This window comes from Phoenix dactylifera, chromosome 8 (assembly GCF_009389715.1).
Source record: "Phoenix dactylifera cultivar Barhee BC4 chromosome 8, palm_55x_up_171113_PBpolish2nd_filt_p, whole genome shotgun sequence".
Lineage (NCBI taxonomy): Eukaryota > Viridiplantae > Streptophyta > Magnoliopsida > Arecales > Arecaceae > Phoenix > Phoenix dactylifera.
In genome coordinates, this window is record NC_052399.1 from 9,808,936 (window position 1) to 9,830,329 (window position 21,394).

The 21,394-nt window shown below is 36.1% G+C and overlaps 1 protein-coding gene across 1 annotated transcript; it reads left to right on the top strand.

Moving 5' to 3' along the window:
* Window positions 1-1,861: 1,861 nt before the first annotated feature.
* LOC103711260 lies at window positions 1,862-20,491 on the top strand. Its single transcript, XM_008797342.3, has 5 exons — window positions 1,862-2,049; window positions 2,147-2,220; window positions 17,494-17,629; window positions 18,163-18,468; window positions 19,929-20,491. Exons 1-5 carry the CDS (start codon window positions 1,930-1,932, stop codon window positions 20,199-20,201), a joined length of 909 nt encoding a protein of 302 aa, XP_008795564.2. The 5' UTR covers window positions 1,862-1,929; the 3' UTR covers window positions 20,202-20,491.
* The last annotated feature ends 903 nt before the right edge of the window (window positions 20,492-21,394 follow it).

The following is a 21,394-nucleotide window of genomic DNA, read 5'->3' on the forward strand; positions in this document are numbered from 1 at the left end:
TTTGCATGGTGGATTTTGCATGATTTTTGTGGATTGTGATAACTAGCAAAACAATTAGTTGGGGAGTCTTTAGTTGCCAAGTATCTTGAAGGTGTCAATTGGAGGAGTCCCTGGCGATAACGAGGTCATCTTGGGATAATGAGGTCTTCTTGACACTCATGCAAAAAAAACTACTAGTTAACCCTTCTTCTAATTTCTTTCTAATTAGTATCTAGAAACTTAGTTTTTAATTTTTAAATTGATAATTGCTTTCAAAATTCTAGGTTTAGATTTATTTTTCTTGTATTGCTTGCTTTAATCTTTTGCTGGATGAATTTGAAGCCTGTGCTACGTCCTCAGCTTGTGTCATTGACATAATTCAAATTGTTGCATGTTTATTATTCTTAGAGTCATAGGTGCTCCTCCAACCCAGAGAGAAAGAATAAAGTTAATAACCATGACAAGTATAACTCAAATTAACCCAAATTAGAATTCTAACCTTGGTAAGCAGAGTGGATATTGGATAACAAGTGCACATAAAAAAGATTCTTCAATTACATGATACATGTCTTTGCCTCTCTAACATAAGCTATGGAAACTATTAAAATACAACTTATTGGAAATCTTAAGCTAATTTCTCTGACAAAAATTCATCACTAGCTTACACCAAACATGCAAGGCTTATGGCTCCAAATTAGGGGACTCCTTTTCAATTATGAAAATTGCTTTTTTTTGAAAAATATACATGAAATAATTTTACAACAATGTCAAATATATTCTCCTCTTTGCCCATTTTCATGCTTAAGCGTGACGTCATTTATGTATAAATGAAACGCTCGAGGCGCCAAGAGCATCGCAAACATACCTTCCTATAAAGTTTTATACATGTCAATATAATTCATAGTTTATCTATATCTGCAATATCATACCCTCATAAAAATTATGCCTACTAGATCTTTATAACATGTAGTGCAAAACATGTTTTAAGAGGAGCAATAGATAATAGATTCACCCTATGCTTAACTAAAAACACAGATACAGATTTGTTGCTCAAAATTTTGAGGAAAGAAATGTATATTCAAATTTCAAAAAGTTTAAGAAAGATGGTTTAAATTGAAGCGATGATCTTGATGATATATACCATATATCCGCATAAAAATTTTTAAATAAAAGCGCGCGCGCACATACATATATACATATACTGTATGCATTAATTACCGGTGCCGCCTTCCTTATTTCAAATGTATTGAAATTCAAATTATAACAGAACAACTACCAAATTTAGTTCGAGAATAGTAATATCTCTTATTATCTAAACAGGACATCCGAGTTCCAATTCTATTCTGGATGGTCATGATTTTCCTTTAATCCTCGATTGGTTTTCCTTATCTGGAACCTATTACCAGATATGATATTCCAAAAAAGAGGAGAAATATTTGGTGCCAGAAGTGGCTTGTAGCTTTGCTCTTTCCCAAAACATAGCCATCCGAACCGGAGATACCATCAGCTTCCCCGTAAGCTGAACCGCCAAGCCCATCCGCTTGCACGCAAGCAATAAATTAAAGCGAAGCAAGTGAGCGAATCTGCCGTGAACCGGTGACGGGATCTAGAGAGAGAATAAAGAGGCTGCAGAGCGCGCCACGTCATCCCGGAGATCGAGCTAGCTACTCGAGTATTATTGGTTGGATCAGGTCCACCGCTCAGCTGGTGGACCACTTCAACCGCGGAGCAACACGGATGGGCTGGTCCACCAAACGCTTCCGTGCGTGTTGCTTCGCGGATGGGCTGGTCCACCAACTCAGCGGTCGACCTCTGAGAGAAAGAGAGAGAGAGAAAGAGAGAGAGAGAGAGCGCTTAGAAAAGAGAAGGCCCAACTTTCGTATATTCTACTCCTCTTCATGTGACTGAGAGAGCATCGGAGGAGAGAGAGAGGGGGGTTGAGAGGAAGCGATGGAGAGGAGCGTGCCGGTGAGGAAGCCGCACACCTCGACGGCGGATCTGCTGACGTGGCCGGAGGCGCCACCGGAGGATCCACCGGCGGCGGACTCGAAATCGCGCCGGCCGCACCAGGTACGACCGCCTCTGGCGGGGAATGCGGTGGCCTTTCCTTGAGTTATGGACTCTTACCGGCGGCTGACGGTGTTTTTTTCCCGGCGGACCCTTGCAGCCTTCGGGAGGGATCAGCAAGGTGCTGTTCGGGGGGCAGATGACGGAGGAGGAGGCGGACAGCGTGCTCAAGAGGTGAGATCTGGTCGATTTTGGACTTCGATTCTGGGGTTTTCAAGTGCTTTTTGGTTCTTGATTTTGGGATCGAAATGCTTTTTTGTTTCTGCCTTCTAAAATGTTCTCTTCTGTGAAGTGCTCTGTTGTTAATGTCCTCATGATTCGAGGACAGTAGTTTTTTATAGCTAGGATTTTGTGAAAAATTATTTTGTAAAATAAAGATGTTCTTCGGATGAATCAAAAATGTCTTTTTTGGGTATCCGAAGAGTTGCTCTTTTTATGAGAGAGAAAGAGAGGAAAAAAGGAACAAGATTTTCTTTTGTTTTGATTTAATATGTCTGACCACGCCTTGAATTTGTGATTTCCTTCTAGTATAATAGTTATGGTGACCATCGAGGGCATGTCATAGGCCAAAGTTCTGAGTAACAAAATGAATATATTCATGATTTGAACGTGTCAAACTGATTCTGAGATCTGCCTTATGGTAAGAGTTCAGTTGAAATGCATTACAGAATGTACATGAGTCGTTAGAAAATATATTATAACTGATTATACATAAATGATTTTGACGAATAACTTGAAAGAGACATGGTAGTTTATGAGGTACTTTATACATATGTATATGAACTCAAAAATATAAGATTTTTGACAGACCAAGTAAAGATGAGTTTTACTTATTGCTGAGCATGATCTTAAGAACAGGGTTAGAAACAATTTGAACCAAAACATTTGTAAATTGGATCAGGCTGGATTGTGAAGATGGTTGAGGACCCAAACAAGTAAATTAAGGTGTCTAGGATGATTTATAGATGACCAAAATAATCATGTTTTAGTCAGGTTGAGGAGAATTTGTAGTCCAAGATTTCTCATTGAGATTTTAAAACCGATGGTGGCCATGAGCGACCATTGTTCCGATGGAATAGAAGATACTGTGCAGAGCAAGGAAGAAAGTCGTGCCACAGGGACTAGCTTCATGGAGTGCTATGTGTTGCCCAAGGTGACAACCCAAGAGGGGGGGGGTGAATTGGGTCTTTTAAAACCTTTTAAACTACTTCTAATCTTTTAGATTAATTATGCTAAGTTGTATGGATGCTTAGTGAAGCTTAACCTTAGCAAGAGTATGATTCTAATCTAATCAACTATTAAGCAGTGGGTTCAATAAAAGATTAGTCTAATTTTGCCCTAGTATGCTATTCAATTTAATGATTGAGTAAATTGATTATGCTTGCAACTAAAGGATGCACGAAGAAGAGTTAAGCAAGCTTAATATCTAAGTAAGTGAGTGAGGAGGTCAGTCAACAAAGAGCATCACAAACACAACAAAAATATAGTGGTTCGGTGCACCCCAGCACCTACATCCACTCCCCAAGACCTCTTGGGAATTTCACTATAATCCTACCGATTACAGCCGGTTGTTTTACAAGCTCACAACCCAACTTGTTGTTTTACGAGCGCACAACGAACTCGGTCGGTTTTCCCAGGCTCACCGACTAGAACCACTCCGATTGTTTTCCCGGGCTCACAATCAAACCCTTACACGTTGGTTTTACCCTCGGCTCACCAACAAACCTAAACCCCGTTGGTTTTCCCTTTGGCTCACCAACAAACCTTACACCGTTGGTTTTCCCTTTGGCTCACCAACAAACCTTTACCCCTTGATTCAATCCCGTGATTGAATCAAGTTACAAGATATTATAACAAAGTTTAAGATAAATCAAAGCTTCTTAAACAAGCAAATATAACACTATAAGCAAATAGAGTAAAGTGAAGTCCTCAAACGAGTTTGGAAGATGAAGGAGCTCGACTTCTTCTTTACTTGACCCTCTTCTGATTTGGCACGAAGTGGAGGATCACTGAGGCAGCACACGGATGGAGAGGAAGCTTTGGGATTCACTTGGATGCTCTTCTTCCCTCTATTTCACTTTGAATGGCCCTTTTGTGCTTTTGGGAGATTTCCCTTGTAATCTGTTTGGAATCTCTTCCCTAAAAGTTCTCTCCCACTTCCATGAGTTCTCCCCTAGCTCTCTTCTTGTTTTTATAGCTTTAGATGGAGTGGAAACAAGAATATAGCCGTTAGAGACAAAAATATAGCCGTTGGAACCAGTCTGCACCTCCTGACAATATTACCGTTGGGATCGGAGTCGACTCGCGCGATCAGGAGTCGACTCGGCTGTAGCGGGAGTCGACTCAAGCTTTTCCGGAGTCGACTCGGCAACTGTTCCAAATTTGAATTTTGTCCACTCGAGTCGACTCGACTATCCTGGGAGTCGACTCGAATCCCAGAGTCCGAACTCCCGATCCTCTGTCTTTTGGCTCGTCCAGTCTTGGAGTCGACTCGAACTTCCTTGGAGTCGACTCGGCTCTCAGTTTTCGAAAGTTGGTCTTCTGCCATCTTAGTGTAGTGCTGCCTTGGAGTCGACTCGAGCTGTCTGGGAGTCGACTCGAATCTCAGAGTCGGAAAACTGATCCTCTGTATTTTGGAGCCGCGCTGCCTTGGAGTCGACTCGACTTGTCTTGGAGTCGACTCGCCTCTCAGAGACGAAAATACCGTCTTCTGTCTTGGGGTTGCGCTGTCTTTGGAGTCGACTCGAACTTTGTGGGAGTCGACTCGAATCTCAGTGTCCAAAAACTGCTTCTCTGAGTTTTCCCTTGTGTACCACTGAGAGTCGACTCTCGCTTTCTTTGGAGTCGACCCGACAACCATTGGAGTCGACTCGCATTCCTCAGGAGTCGACTCGAATCTCAGGGTCGAAAATCCCTCTCTGACTTTTCTGCCTTTTACACCCTGGAGTCGACTCGTTCTACTCTCGAGTTGACTCGCCAAGCATTGGAGTCGACTCGAATTCCTCAGGAGTCGACTCGAAGACTATTCTTTTAAATTTTCCTTGAATTTGCTCCTCCAATTTGAATCTTTTGAACTTGAGACTTGGGCCAATAACTTGTAGCTTTCTTCCAACTTTTCTTGAGTGCTTTTAGAGGCCTTCTTGTGTTCTTCCAACTTGCTATGTTCCTTGCAACATAAATATCTTTCTCCTTGCAACATAAACATTAGTATCTATACTTCAAGGTTTTGTGATCATCAAAATCAATCTATGAATCAATCTTTGGGTCATCAATCTCCCCCTTTTTGATGATGACAAAACTTGGAGTATATGCAATATAAAAGATATTGTTTTCTAGAAGTAATACATAGCTAAGTTGCATGAAGTAGAAAACATATATATTTGAAACATACTTCATGATACTGCTTTAGATTCAATCAGCTTAACACAATCAATTTAAGCTGATTTGTACTCAATACAAAATACAAAAAGCATTATAAGCATATACTTAAATATTTCTCCCCCTTTTTGACAACATCAAAAAAAATAGGGAAACATTAAGCACAAATATTTCTTTTCCTTATTGTACTCTGATTTGAATGTTGAATTATTGCAAGAATATGAATCATATAACTCAAGGCAATAATATTGGAATCAGATTAGTGAGCACAGATCAGAGCCAATTAAGATAATTTCAGAGCAGAACACATTGAATGTGATTTCAAGAAGTTTTCTAATTTGATACCACAGATAGTTTTCTAATCAAGTGTGGGTGGAATCTCTCTTAGGTTAATTCAAGAAGTACCACAAATGATATTCAATGAAAAGCACGAATGGAAGTCTAACATCTCTTCAATAATAAGTATGAAAGCTTGTTCATTTAAGATCTTTTGCCCAATCTATTAAGTGTTTTATCAACAGGAGAGCAATTTAATTAATTTTCAGAGTAACAGGTCAAAACCTATATATGTAAAAGACACATCATCATGTTGGATCATTAAGTCTTAATAACTTCAAAGTTCTTTAATGATAATAAGATCATTGGGGCACAAACACCAAAATATGAAATCATGCAACATGATTTCTTTAGAGACTTTCTTTTATCTCTGTAGAAAGTAAGCACAATTTGATACATAACAATATGAATTGGCACACAATTTAAGTTCTAAAGTTCAAGTCAATTACACGTTATTCTCCCCCTTTTTCATTAAGTTAGAGGCTCTCAAGATTTGTAATTTGGTTCATGAGTGATGCATAAGATATACTAACCAAATAACACGCCTCAAGGTGTATCATAAAGATTTTCAGATTTAAATTTCAGATGATACATATTGGAGAGTATTAGGATCACTTTTCATTTAGTATTCTTTCCCTCTCCTATAGATTCATGTAATTAAGTTCCATAAGACCTCTCCTTCTGAAATTTTCTTTCTCCCCCTCAATTGATCATTCCATTTAAGAGTTTAGAATCCTAAGATAATGTTCAACAAAATTGTCAATCTCAAAAATATATTTTCTATAAGTTTCAGCTTATTTTCATAAGACTCAAGGTTTGAGATAAGACAACCTTTATAGAACTCATCTCAAGGTAATTAAAGCATGTCTTGCAATATAAGGAGGTTCATCAAAATCAATCCATAAAGTTCAAAGCATGCATCAAAATAAAGTGTCTTTGGGATAGGATACTGAATATCTAAAGCTCCCCCTCAAAAGATGCATTCTTCTTTAATCATTTTAAATTGTTGAATTTCAGATTATAGTGATAAACGTGAATAACACTGAAATTCTATGACATCGAGAATGTAGAGTAATCTAGTATTATTCAAAATTTGTAGCAATTACTCTTTCTAATCCTTTAAGAACAAGGTATGCTTCCTCTTCAACTTTGAGAAAATGTACTGAAATATTAATCAAAAATGATTCATTTGAAGCTCAGTTTCTTTCAAAACCATTTACATTTTCTTTCTTTTAGACTCATTTGAGTGAGGTGAAATATTTCTAGGCTTTAAGATCATTCACTATATTAATGGAAGTCTTTTATAATGTAGGAGGGAAAAACATATAGATGATCATTGAGGTATATATTTTATAAACTTCAATTTCTTAATCACAGTTTTTCAGCTATGTACACATGAAGCTCAATAAAATTTTAAATATTAAAATAAAGTCATATATTTAAAAATATTTGCTTGTAATCAAGATCATTGAAAGACACACCATTTAGACCAATATGAGTACACTTTGAAGATAAGAAATGATATGTTTCGGAAGTGTATCGGAGCGATCAAAATAAATTCTGTTTTTCTTACATTAACATTTTATTTAGTAATCATATGGAGTTTAAACTTTTATACAAAATCATATTCTGAATTTCATAAAGATTTTCAATAGAGGCTTTTTAAGTCATAGTTTGAGATATGTATCTTTCACATTGTGGCTCATCTTAAATTATTACAAAATAAGGATATTTTAACAAGTATTAGAACATTATGTATCAAAGTTAGGCAATTAGAAAGATAGATCAAAATCAATTTATTTTTCCTAAATAGAGATACTCTTCTCTTCTCCTTTCTACAATTTTATTCGACTTTCAGATTTTAGAGATGATTATGAATGACAAATCTGAAATTTCTTTTCAATAGAACCAAACAAAAGATGTTATGTAGCAATTCAAACATTCAAACAAATTGTCCAAGGATGAAGCATTACAAAACATTGAGAATCAATAAATCAAGACATCATACCATATGCAAAATATACCATGTGTTAAGTCATGCATTAAAATACTAAGTACAAGAATGTCAAGGATCAAAATCAATTCTTTTCAAATAAACTCCCCCTATTTATATATAATCTTGCACTGAGTTCATCCTTAAAGTATGTTTTCAAGTGTTTAAAAAATTGACTTGATTCTTCTTATATACTTTTATTAACTTTGTCTTTCATTTTTACTTTCTTATGCTCTATACTCTATTTGCTCCCTATCCGGTGGAGTTGGGAAGGGGCACGAGGTACTACCACTAGCCTCCCTCTTGTGCCGTCCCTAATATGCCCTACACCGAATAGTTGGGTCAAATAGTGCCGGGTACTACCACTAGCCTCCCCATTGGCACCATCCCTATGATGAGCAATATAGAAAGGTTAAAATATTCACTCCAAACTCTCCCTGTTTGAGTGTAATTAATTATAGATTTTATCCCTTCCAAATGTGCCGAATATATTATGCTTGTTTTGCTTTTCCTTAAGGTTGAAGTGTTTGCCTCTACTTGGATTTTACTTCTCTTGAATAATATCCATTTTCTTTTCTTTATCTCTCTCTCTTTTTGTTATTCTCAAGTAATTTTCATGAGAGAGCAGAATAGAGAATTAATCTTACGTATCATATATATGTATATCATGCAAACAATATTTTCATTATGCTCAAGGTTTCATAACTTCTCACAAGTTATTTTACATCAACATTTTAAGCATATACTTGTGTATTTCATGGTTATGACATAGGCAAAGATATATTTTAGTTTGGGCAAACCATGAAATAATTTCTAAAAGTATAAGTCAGTCAATACACATATAGACATGATATCAAAAATTAATAATTAAAGAATTTAATCATGCCATAATAAGATTTAAGTTACTGACTTTGCTCAACTAATTTGTGAGAAAGGTATCTAAATTACCTATTCATTATATGTTCTTCAAGCCAAACTAGATTTCTTATGTGTGAACTTTTGGCTGAAGAAGATCCTCTCTCTTGTTTGCATGTAAATGTTTAGTGTATCTTTCATGAAGATATCCTTCAAGTTGAAATCTCTCATTTTTCTTTCTTGAAGGAAGGTCATTAGTTTCTTTAAGATACAAAGCATTCATCCAACATATATATTTTTTAACTAGATGACTCAATATAAGATATGACAATAGTTGCATGTTGAGTCACTTTACTCAAGAGATTGCCTAAATATAAGCAAGCACATATCATTTGAACTAAAGAGATAGATTCATTAACCAAGATAGTTTAAGTCAATTTAGTTTAGATTCTATTTGCTTAAGATAATTATCAATAAGATATGTTAACTATGTTTTAATCAATTTATCTTAAACATTTGTTTCTATCAAAATTCAGATTATGATTCATTTGTTATCAATAAATTATGATTCATTAGAGTTAGATTGAAGTCTTGCATAAGGGCACATAATGATCACACAATCTGGTCTATTAGGTGTTTGATGAAATAATTATTCTATCATGCTTTTGATGCTTGTTCCAAATCACATATTGCTTTATCATATTGGTAATGAGTGTTTTCAAATAAGGTGGTTATTTTACATAGATTTTTTTTTTTTAAATGAAATAACCACATAGACGTATATTCTACACATTCATTTGACAGAATATAAAGCTCATAAAGCAAGCAAATGATAATGGTGATCTTTACTTCTAATCATGCAAGAATTTCATCAAGATCTAATTCATCTTTTCTTGATTGAATCTTTTAGTAGTCACCAATTTTTCTTCATTAAGTGCATTTCTGAAAACTCAATTTGGTTCTAATTATTAACAAGTTTTCAGATTGTCATATGTAAAAGATTAAACATATCCATATATAATTTGATTTTAGTATCTTGATAATGAATCATTAGTCTCATAAAGAATAAACTGAATTGATATTTCTTTAACTAGAATCTTTTCATTGAATATTCTATATGCATTGCTTGATGAATGATATCCAAGGATAGAAATATCTTTATCAGATTTGGCATTATTTTCATAAGAATATATCAGGTATAACGTGTACGACTGAAAAATATGAAAGATATGCAGTAGTTCATTTTCTATTTTTCAGAAGATCAAATGGAGTTTTCATCAAATATAGACCTAATAGAAACCATATATATGACAAGCAATGATGATAGCTTTTAAATGACTATCGTACAACATTGCCTTTTTCATTTCTTCAAGGATTCTATTAACCCTATTTTACTTATGGTGTTCTTTGGTGCAGAAATAATTGTATTCAATATTATTTCTGTGCACAACTTAATACAAAATTGGTTTTCAACACTATGCCATGATACTTCTTTTACTTTCATAGTTTGCAAACCTTTTTCATTTGATCCCTTTCACAAGATTTAGCAAATGCAGAAAATACTTTAATTTTACTTGCCAAAAACAAATCCAATGTAAGCTTGTGAAAACTTAGTGATGGAAACAACATCTTTAGATTTAGAAATTGATTCTTGTTTGTTTCCTTAGTTAACATGCATAGTAAACTTTGACCTTGCAGAAGATATTCTAAGTAAACCAATGACAAGATCTTTTGAGATTAGGTCCATACTAGCATAAGTTAATTTTATATGCCAAAAAGAATTCTTTGATCATAGTATTTATAATACATATATTCAAAGATATACCAAGTACACATTTTCATATCTATGATCAATGAACAATAATGCCATGGATAAAAACTCTCAGTCAAGCATATAGAGAATTCATTGAGTTATTCTTAGGAGAATTGATTTACCAAATTATCCATCTATAAGTAAAGCATAATCTAGAAAGATGGAGTGATTTGGATATATTTTCTTTTCATATCAGAAATATCACTTATATCACAAGAAAAGAATGATTAATACTTGCAAGATGTGTTTTAATCAACTAATAAAACAATTTCAGTATGAGAGGATGCGAGAATTACTGATTTCATTATTATTTTTTGTTAATAACTTTTTAAGTTTCTTTATGTTCCATGGGTACCTTGGTACACCTATGTGTCCATCCTCATTTTCTCATTTTGGGTACCCAAGCTTGCTTGAGTCCTTGAGAGTTAGGACATATGGTTCCTTTTGGAACCCATATCTGTTTAATAGTAATAACTTTACCATTTAATTTAATTATACTAGAACGATAGGTAAAGTTGTTATTCCCATCCTTTTCATTTTTGAAATAAGTTATCTTATTTAATGGTTTGCTTGATAAATTGATAACCTTTTTCTCTAGAGATTTATGGCTAAGTGAAGGAGTCAAGCTAAATTTTGATTTATCAAAATCAGCATGTTGGCTTTCAAACATCATTTTTAATCTTTCTGAGCTTACGGTGAATTTGTTAATGCAAGATTTTAATTGATTAATTTCTTCGCGTAAGTTTTGATTTTCTTTAATTAAGCTATGATTTTTCTGAATCAATTCTTCTGAAAATGACCTTAAGCTTTCATTTTCAGAATTTAGTTTCTTAAGATTTTTATTCTTTACAGTTAATTTTCTACATTCACTATACAACTCATGAAAAGCATTTAATAATTCATCATAAGAGAATTCTTCTTGAAAATCATTTGAGCTAAGAGTAGATTCAGATTTTACCTTGTCTTCTTGTGCCATAAAGCACAAGTCAGTTACCTCTTGTAGTTTCTTGGAGCTAATATCATCATTGTTGCTCCTAACCTTTATTTTTTGGCTTGACTCTTTCTTGGTCAAGGCTTTCTTCCTTTTTATCTCTTTCTTCCTTTCTTCTTGCTTTCTCTTTTTCCTTGTCTTTAGGAAGCTGATTTGCCTCGGAGTCGACTCGGACCTTATTGGAGTCGACTCGGCTAGCTTGGGAGTCGACTCGGAACTACTTGGAGTCGACTCGTTCACAGGGTCTTCAAGACTGTGTCTCTGCCTTTCAGACTGTTCTTCTCTAGGAGTCGACTCGGACGAACTGGGAGTCGACTCGGCTACTGTGGAGGATTCTGCAATCTCATTGTTAGTACGCAATTGAAGCACATGTGAGCTAATCTGAGATTTATCATAAATAGTTTCTAAAGTATCCCAGATCTCCTTAGCAGATAAGCATGCAGAAATTTCATTAAACTTCGTTTCATGAATAGCACAATATAATATGTTCATAGCATTAGCATTCAATTGTGCTAAGTCCTTTTCATTAATAGTTTTAGAGAGTGTATGAAGGTCATTTATTATGATTTTCCATAAATAATAGTTTTGTGATTGAATAAAAATGCGCATGCGTGCTTTCCAATATGTGTAGTCTATGCCATTAAACAGTGGAGGCCTATCAATTGATTGTCCTTCTCCTAGAAAACTATCTATTTGAGTTGTCATGATCTTTGGCTCTAGTCGGTTAAGACTACAAATAATATTTGAGCACCTGCTCTGATACCACTTGTTGCCCAAGGTGACAACCCAAGAGGGGGGGGTGAATTGGGTCTTTTAAAACCTTTTAAACTACTTCTAATCTTTTAGATTAATTATGCTAAGTTGTATGGATGCTTAGTGAAGCTTAACCTTAGCAAGAGTATGATTCTAATCTAATCAACTATTAAGCAGTGGGTTCAATAAAAGATTAGTCTAATTTTGCCCTAGTATGCTATTCAATTTAATGATTGAGTAAATTGATTATGCTTGCAACTAAAGGATGCACGAAGAAGAGTTAAGCAAGCTTAATATCTAAGTAAGTGAGTGAGGAGGTCAGTCAACAAAGAGCATCACAAACACAACAAAAATATAGTGGTTCGGTGCACCCCAGCACCTACATCCACTCCCCAAGACCTCTTGGGAATTTCACTATAATCCTACCGATTACAGCCGGTTGTTTTACAAGCTCACAACCCAACTTGTTGTTTTACGAGCGCACAACGAACTCGGTCGGTTTTCCCAGGCTCACCGACTAGAACCACTCCGATTGTTTTCCCGGGCTCACAATCAAACCCTTACACGTTGGTTTTACCCTCGGCTCACCAACAAACCTAAACCCCGTTGGTTTTCCCTTTGGCTCACCAACAAACCTTACACCGTTGGTTTTCCCTTTGGCTCACCAACAAACCTTTACCCCTTGATTCAATCCCGTGATTGAATCAAGTTACAAGATATTATAACAAAGTTTAAGATAAATCAAAGCTTCTTAAACAAGCAAATATAACACTATAAGCAAATAGAGTAAAGTGAAGTCCTCAAACGAGTTTGGAAGATGAAGGAGCTCGACTTCTTCTTTACTTGACCCTCTTCTGATTTGGCACGAAGTGGAGGATCACTGAGGCAGCACACGGATGGAGAGGAAGCTTTGGGATTCACTTGGATGCTCTTCTTCCCTCTATTTCACTTTGAATGGCCCTTTTGTGCTTTTGGGAGATTTCCCTTGTAATCTGTTTGGAATCTCTTCCCTAAAAGTTCTCTCCCACTTCCATGAGTTCTCCCCTAGCTCTCTTCTTGTTTTTATAGCTTTAGATGGAGTGGAAACAAGAATATAGCCGTTAGAGACAAAAATATAGCCGTTGGAACCAGTCTGCACCTCCTGACAATATTACCGTTGGGATCGGAGTCGACTCGCGCGATCAGGAGTCGACTCGGCTGTAGCGGGAGTCGACTCAAGCTTTTCCGGAGTCGACTCGGCAACTGTTCCAAATTTGAATTTTGTCCACTCGAGTCGACTCGACTATCCTGGGAGTCGACTCGAATCCCAGAGTCCGAACTCCCGATCCTCTGTCTTTTGGCTCGTCCAGTCTTGGAGTCGACTCGAACTTCCTTGGAGTCGACTCGGCTCTCAGTTTTCGAAAGTTGGTCTTCTGCCATCTTAGTGTAGTGCTGCCTTGGAGTCGACTCGAGCTGTCTGGGAGTCGACTCGAATCTCAGAGTCGGAAAACTGATCCTCTGTATTTTGGAGCCGCGCTGCCTTGGAGTCGACTCGACTTGTCTTGGAGTCGACTCGCCTCTCAGAGACGAAAATACCGTCTTCTGTCTTGGGGTTGCGCTGTCTTTGGAGTCGACTCGAACTTTGTGGGAGTCGACTCGAATCTCAGTGTCCAAAAACTGCTTCTCTGAGTTTTCCCTTGTGTACCACTGAGAGTCGACTCTCGCTTTCTTTGGAGTCGACCCGACAACCATTGGAGTCGACTCGCATTCCTCAGGAGTCGACTCGAATCTCAGGGTCGAAAATCCCTCTCTGACTTTTCTGCCTTTTACACCCTGGAGTCGACTCGTTCTACTCTCGAGTTGACTCGCCAAGCATTGGAGTCGACTCGAATTCCTCAGGAGTCGACTCGAAGACTATTCTTTTAAATTTTCCTTGAATTTGCTCCTCCAATTTGAATCTTTTGAACTTGAGACTTGGGCCAATAACTTGTAGCTTTCTTCCAACTTTTCTTGAGTGCTTTTAGAGGCCTTCTTGTGTTCTTCCAACTTGCTATGTTCCTTGCAACATAAATATCTTTCTCCTTGCAACATAAACATTAGTATCTATACTTCAAGGTTTTGTGATCATCAAAATCAATCTATGAATCAATCTTTGGGTCATCACTATGGCCACAGAGTGCCCTTCTCCATGAGCTCACATTTATGAATCCCTACCTGAAAAGCGACAAAACAACTCTTCCTTGCTCTTTGCAGTGTCATCCTGACCAACTCTGCCTTCTTTTTTACCTACATAGTTCACATGTCACTATTGAAAAAAAAAAAACTATTTCATTTTACAATGTAATCACCTTGGTATACGCAATATCTACCCTCAACTTAAGAGTGTACCTGTAACTCTTAGAGCTCATCATTATTCCTGCGTTCCTCTCTTATCTCAAAATGTCAGAATTGAATCCCATCTATATAAAACGGGAGATGCATGACAATGATGCCAATCCACTTCATTGGATGTTCGACCTACTAATTAACCGCCAAAACTATATCAATATGTCAATTTGGATTATGCTTCTAATGCTGCCACTAGTATTTTCTGACATAGTTACACTCCATTCCTGATTAATTTGATCTGATCGAAAGTCCATAATTTGGCAATGTTCAAGAGAAAAATGAAGGATAAGAGATTATTGGTCTGATGAATATTGGAAACGTCTCCATGATTAGGAAAAATTGAATAATTTTTAAAAGGCTTTAAATTAGTTAGTGAAATATGAAAAATTCATAAATTATCAGTGTAAGAATTCAAAAAATTGTTTTTTGCGGCGTACTCAAATAAAATGGGGAAAAATTGATAAAAGTTCCATAATAATTTCTCAACTATTTGGTCACCCAACTATTCTGCACGTTCATCTTCCATCCAACAATCTTAAGTCTTCAGGTTGATAGGTTAACCTTGTTTACATCCCATTTCGAGATTTTGTCTAACCTTACCTTAGATTTGAACTTTCGGGTCAGGTTTAGACCTAGTGCTGCTAGGCCTAGCATTCCCAACTAAACATTAACTTGAATAGCTTAATGAATTTATGGGTTAGATCTAGTCTAGGAACGAACTTATAGGCTCCCTTGGATGTTGGTTTTCAGGGTACAGTTGCATGCAATTTTTTAAAGTCAATAAGAAAACTTCTAATTTGTCAAAGCCTAAGCCAAATGGTGGGATATTGATCTTTTATTAACTGTGGATTGTTATCACTTGCCACTTTGTTTTATATCTCTCATGTCCATAGGGCTGCAAGTGGGTCTGGTTGGATCGTCCTATTGGCATGTTCCAAACCAGATTCATATTTGGATCAGGTAACAAAAAAGAAAAAGAAAAAATTTCCAAGCTTTATCTACTTATATCCTGATCTCCTTGGGTTTTAGATCTGTTTTGCTGATCCATAAGTATATTTGGCTGAATGGGGTTGATGATGAACTTAAACACAGACCATATGCAATAACAAGCAGGTTTTGGTACTTTATTGTATTAGAAACATGTCATGCAAGAAAACAATAATTACAACAATATGTATGCGTCATCAACAACCAATTTTATAGATATTAATTTTAACAGCCACACATAAGCTGTCATTAACAAAATAATAAATGATTTTACTGCATAATAGTTATAACTTCCAGCAAACAGATTTTTTGGTTTTTTAATTAGGGGAAGGTGGGTTGGGTATTGAAAACTTGCTGCACCAGTTTTGCTTCAGTTTGGTTTTATGTTAGACAAGATTTATAAAACCGATGTCCAGACCTCTACCGGTATATTACCAGTTCAATACAGTATGGTTGGCTCGGTATGGTACCCACCCTATGCCAAGATAGGCTCCAAATGCCTTTTTCTCATTCCTTGCCATGGTGCTACGCAAAACCAGATGGTATGGGTCAAAACGGTGCTATTCCACTTAATTCAGACTAGTACAAATTGTGGCTCATATACCAAACTGAACTTCAATGTCGTACTAGTACCTTATTAGTATGGTATGGTATGGTCAGTATGGGACAGTATGACAGACTTTGATTTTGGGTCTCCTTGATTCATTTCCAATCCATATTTGATATGATTTAGATGTTTAAATTCAAGCCTATTTAAAACAAATTGGGATCGCTTTAGCAGAGGCCATTGTTGGGCGAATTGTAGATTGGATATAGGTCAATCAAATTCTATTGTAGCCCACTATTGTAATATCTCCTAAGTTCTGTTTCCATCATAGTTGGTATGCTTGTAAAAATCATATATATTCCTATAAAGTGGTTCCATTTAATTCTTCGATCCTATAGAATATTTACTGAATTTTCTAGATTTTCATATGATTTTTTTAGTCCTAACACCTTTACTATCTTCATCTATCAGGCATCAGTAAATGAAGGGTAAAATGCTTCATAGTACCTAGCTGGGCAAAAACCTGGTTTTTTGGTGACCCATGATGTCAAGATAGGTGTTTTGGCCCTGAAAAGCAACCCTTCTTTTAAATTGCATTAAAAACACACCTTTTGCCATGCCAGGTACTTTCTGGGATATCCTAGTAGAGTTGTTGGTAAGTTGACTAAGGATACCCTGCAAGCCTCTCTGGTTATTGGAGGTCATCTTGAATCCCGATATCAATCACAACAATTCTGTCATAAATTTCTAGGCAAGGAAATGTTCCATGAAGTTTCAATTTCACTTCTAGTGGCTCCCACCTGAGATCTTTGTTTGTTTCCTCATCCTTGTTCCCTTCTTCGTTATATATGTCTGTTGAATTATTATCACTGAGCAGGTGAAATTATGTTGTGGTGTGTCCTTGGACTAATGCACCGATGGATGCTTCTTTAAAAGGCAGGCATGCATCCTGCTGGGGATAAACTTGCATTGCCCTTTTTGTAGAGAATGCATTAGGACCCTACCTGTTCTCTCTAAGCCAATATTGAATGCTTGCAGTTGTATTATGTTATAAGATTGAACTTCATTTGCATATGCATAATTACACATTTGTTTAAGAGTGCTGCATCTGTTACATTGTGGCTGTTTTGATTAGAAATTATATTCTAAAACTATTACTGTATTGGTTCTTGTAGCTTCAACAAGTAGTGCTGATAAGAGAAAAGTTGGCTTAAATACTATAAAAATTTAATGAGTAAATCATGTGGTGGCGAACTTCTATTTATTGATACATGGTTTGCTTGTCGTATGCACATACATACATCCATACACATGCATGCATATATACATGCACATACATCAGTATTGTATGTATACTTCTATGTACATATGTATGCATACATACATATTGCCTTAGAATTTTGTAACATTCTGGACTGCCATTTCAGGAAACCTTGTTCAGGTCCAAAGCTAAAAGAAATGACTGGAAGTGGCATATTTGCTGCTGACAGTGAAGATGGTGAAGCAGATTCTGGCAGTGATTTCTCAATTCCTAATAACCGAACCAGTTTACGAACTTATCAGGTACATCTTCCAGATTAACAAGGATTTGAAAAAACATATTGATTCAAGAATCTCTTACATTATACAACATGCATTTTGTACCAGTGCTTGAAAATCCAACTCCACAGTATATCCATTTGAAAGTTGGATCACACTGGTCCATGAATTTGCATTCTATATCTGAAAATACTACTAATTTTCTTCATAAAAATAGCATAATTGTAATTCTAAGTATTGTCGGGTCTTTGCAAAATTTTGCTGATACATTTGACTTTATAACCTCCAATATAGATTTGTATCTACACACAGAGGAATGGAAGTTGAACTGTGCTTATATAATCATCATTTGCTGCACTCTGCATCACTTGTTTACTTTGGATGAATCCTTTTGCCAAGTTAAAAGCAGATCTGTTTTAAGATTAAAACATTAACACATCATTGCTTACCTAAATGATGTATTTGCTTCAACTGGGATCCTGGTTTTGTTTTAATTGGTTATAAATAGGGAGTTCTAATTTACTGTGGGACTGAAGGAGAATTTGTTCATGTATCAGCAAACGGTTAGTGCAATTAGCCAGATCTCATTCAGTGCTGATGAGAGTGTTGCCCCCAAGAAGCCAACCTCAATAGCAGAGGTGGCAAAGCAGCGAGAACTAAGTGGAACTTTGCAGAGTGAATCAGAAGCTAATATGAAGAAACAATTATCTGATGCAAAGTGCAAGGAACTTAGTGGGCATGACATCTTTGCTCCTCCACCAGAAATTCCACCCAAGTCTCTCGAAGCATGGAACTTTGAGATGAACAAAGACATTGGAGAGCCCACACTGCCAAACTCACCCCCCTCTGTAAGAGTCTCGAATGTGAGTGAGATATTGCATGAGCTTTGCACTTCCTTTTTGTAAATATGTGTCTGCTTTTCACAAAATTTGATGGTTATTGTTATGTGACTTTCATAGCTAGGTTCATCATTGCGCTATACATTATTGTTACTCTTTAGAGCCCAAACCTTGTTACTAATATCTTCTACAACAAAAATTTGGATAGGTTTTGGGTAATATCTTGAATTGGAATATACTTGCCAGGATATTCGCAATTATCTCAGCTACTTCCCATGAATATGTTTCAGAAACAATTCTGTTTCCTGAACATTGTTTGGCACATAGGAAATCCCTCAAAGGATGCGAGAAGCCCCGGATAAATGATTTGGGATTGGGATGTATTTGTTATGTTTAACATGTTATTTGAAATGTTTTCCATTCTCTGATTATGAGCATTCCAATGTTTTTTTATGTAAATTTAAAACAATCCTTCTTCTCTTCAGTAGGTTGCTTTCAATTTTCCTTGTTGAATAATCTGAAGTCGGTTTCATAGTAGATCATAACCAGTAACTTTTGTTCTCTAAAAAAAACTGATGGAATTGTTTTTTATTTAACTTAATGAATATATTGAGGCTTTGAATTATTAGTTTGCAAATTCGAAAGTTTACTCAAATACCTGGGGTAAGCTTTTCAATGGAGTCTGTAGCATATATGCACCAATTCTCAACCTATCAGTGCGCATGGCTGATCTAACTTGTGTGGTTGCGTGCTAACACACATATACATGCGGGCTGGAAGAGGATTTTTACAGCCATAGCTAAATTCAAAGATGGGGATTTGTTAAATGAAATCCAGACATCTGTTTGTGATCTACAAGGTCTTAAAATGTTTAGAAATAAAATATCTTATGTTTTAATATCAAGATACAATGTCTTGATTCTTAGATGACTTGATGCATAGACGAGTTCTCTAAAACATATTATCATTTGTTTGTAGACATCTCATACCTCCTAGATAATATCCTATTTACACTTCAAGTCTCATCTTTAAAATTGGCAATGGTGTTCATTCCTCTCTATACACTGGGTACCTACCGAGCTTTACATGCATTATGTAATGTATTTATTTATTTGCTGCACTTCGGATTTTTGAATTTTTCCCATCTTTATGCCAAAAATCTATACTTCATTCTCCAACAATCATGTGTATTTCTAAATGCATTGTTAGTTCTGATATTGCTTTCTACATGCTATTGTATGCGAAAGTAATGTATCTTCACTAGCTTATGAGATAGGATGTTTTTGCTAGGATCTCCCATATAAATTTCATCTATGAAATGCAACCTTTTAGATTAATGTGCTCATTTCACTCTTGATCGGTACATGACTGTGTTCATACCTTTTCTTCCTTAGCATTCTATATACATTCATATGAGTTTGCACATATTATGTGTTTTCCTTTTAAATATCTAACATGCTTGGTGGTTTTATTCATCCTGTTAGTCCGCGGGGCATCCCAGCGGATTCTTGTTTGGCAAGGAGCCTGTGGTCAAAACAGCTAAGAAGATTCCCACTCAGAAGGTGGCAGAACTGACAGGCAATGACATCTTCAAGGAAGACGCACCACCAGGATCAGGGGATAAACCACTGAGCGTGGCAAAGCTGAAGGAGATGAGTGGCAATGATATCTTTTCAGATGGAAAGACCACTTCTCGAGATTACTTTGGTGGTGTCCGCAAGCCTCCTGGTGGTGAAAGCAGCATCGCGCTGGTTTGACTTATCTAACGCGTAGAATTTCTTTGTGTTGGCTTTCTGATTTTAGTGGAGAAGATGCTTGTATGGACTGATGTAAGTAGTGGTTTCTGCATGTGCTTGATGGCAATCATGTTTGATCTTACCCTGATTTCATGAGATGTGGCAGTGATAATCTAATTTAACATGCGAACCGCAGAGTGGTTGTGACATATCTAATGTACCAACCAATGTAAGGAGTGATTTCTGCTGTCATTTTACAATGAGAATGTTGTTTTTAAGTTTATTCCAGTTAAATTGTTTTTTTTTGTTCACTCCACCTATACATTATGAATGCAAGGGGGATATACCGGCTACCACTGCTGGAATGGAAATTGGGTGGTTTCTGAGAATTACAAGAGGACAAAACATTTCAAATTTGAAGATGTTCTTAGCTGTATTTTTTTTGATTTTTTCGCAATTTTGCTGCATTATTGAACCTATTATATGTCGCACCTAGTTAATGTTAATGTACTGGGACGGTGTTATTTATGGAAGCTCTGTGAAGATTATAGATGTTCCGAGTAGGATCATTTATAGTCCAAAGCCTCCTTTGACTCTGCAGTAAAATAAATTCAGGTGGTTATTATAATTTTTGTGGTCAACCAGCATATATTTAATTTTATATTGATTATTTATTGAATAGATTGTAGGTGCTAGATCAAAAATTTAAATAATATCTTTTTATCGGGGTGTTTATGATATTGTTTATGATATACTTGAATAAGGAATATATCAAGATTCATGTGTTTACTTTTATATTAATTATTTATTAAATAAATTTTTAAATATTTATATAAAATTAAAAAAAAATTACATAATATTTTTTGACTAATTTTCTTTTGAATGGGACTGTGGATTGTTATATTTATTGGAAGGCTTCTAGCTCCTATGGAATCTCTATGGGCATTTTTTTTTTTTGTTGTTGTTGATCCTTGACGGTTCCGTAGTGTCATTGAAACCGAGATATTTACTTTTGGAGAAATGCTATGCAGTACAATTCTATTAATTGCACCCCTCCCTATCTGACGTGGCCAGAGGTGATTGGTGTGAGACAGGATTGTGCCATTCAAGGAGATGCATGTATGTTGCTATGGATGGTTACACCAACCTGAGTTATCAATGGGATAAGAGAACTGTGGTGACTGGTGTGAGACAGGATCGTGCCATTCAATGCG

Coding starts and splice junctions, on each gene's coding strand:
- LOC103711260 (XM_008797342.3), top strand. CDS start 1,930: ATGGAGAGGAGCGTGCCGGTGAGGAAGCCGCACACCTCGACGGCGGAT. Junction 2,221..17,493: donor GCGGACAGCGTGCTCAAGAG/GTGAGATCTGGT, acceptor CTGCCATTTCAG/GAAACCTTGTTCAGGTCCAA. Junction 18,469..19,928: donor CCTCTGTAAGAGTCTCGAAT/GTGAGTGAGATA, acceptor TCATCCTGTTAG/TCCGCGGGGCATCCCAGCGG.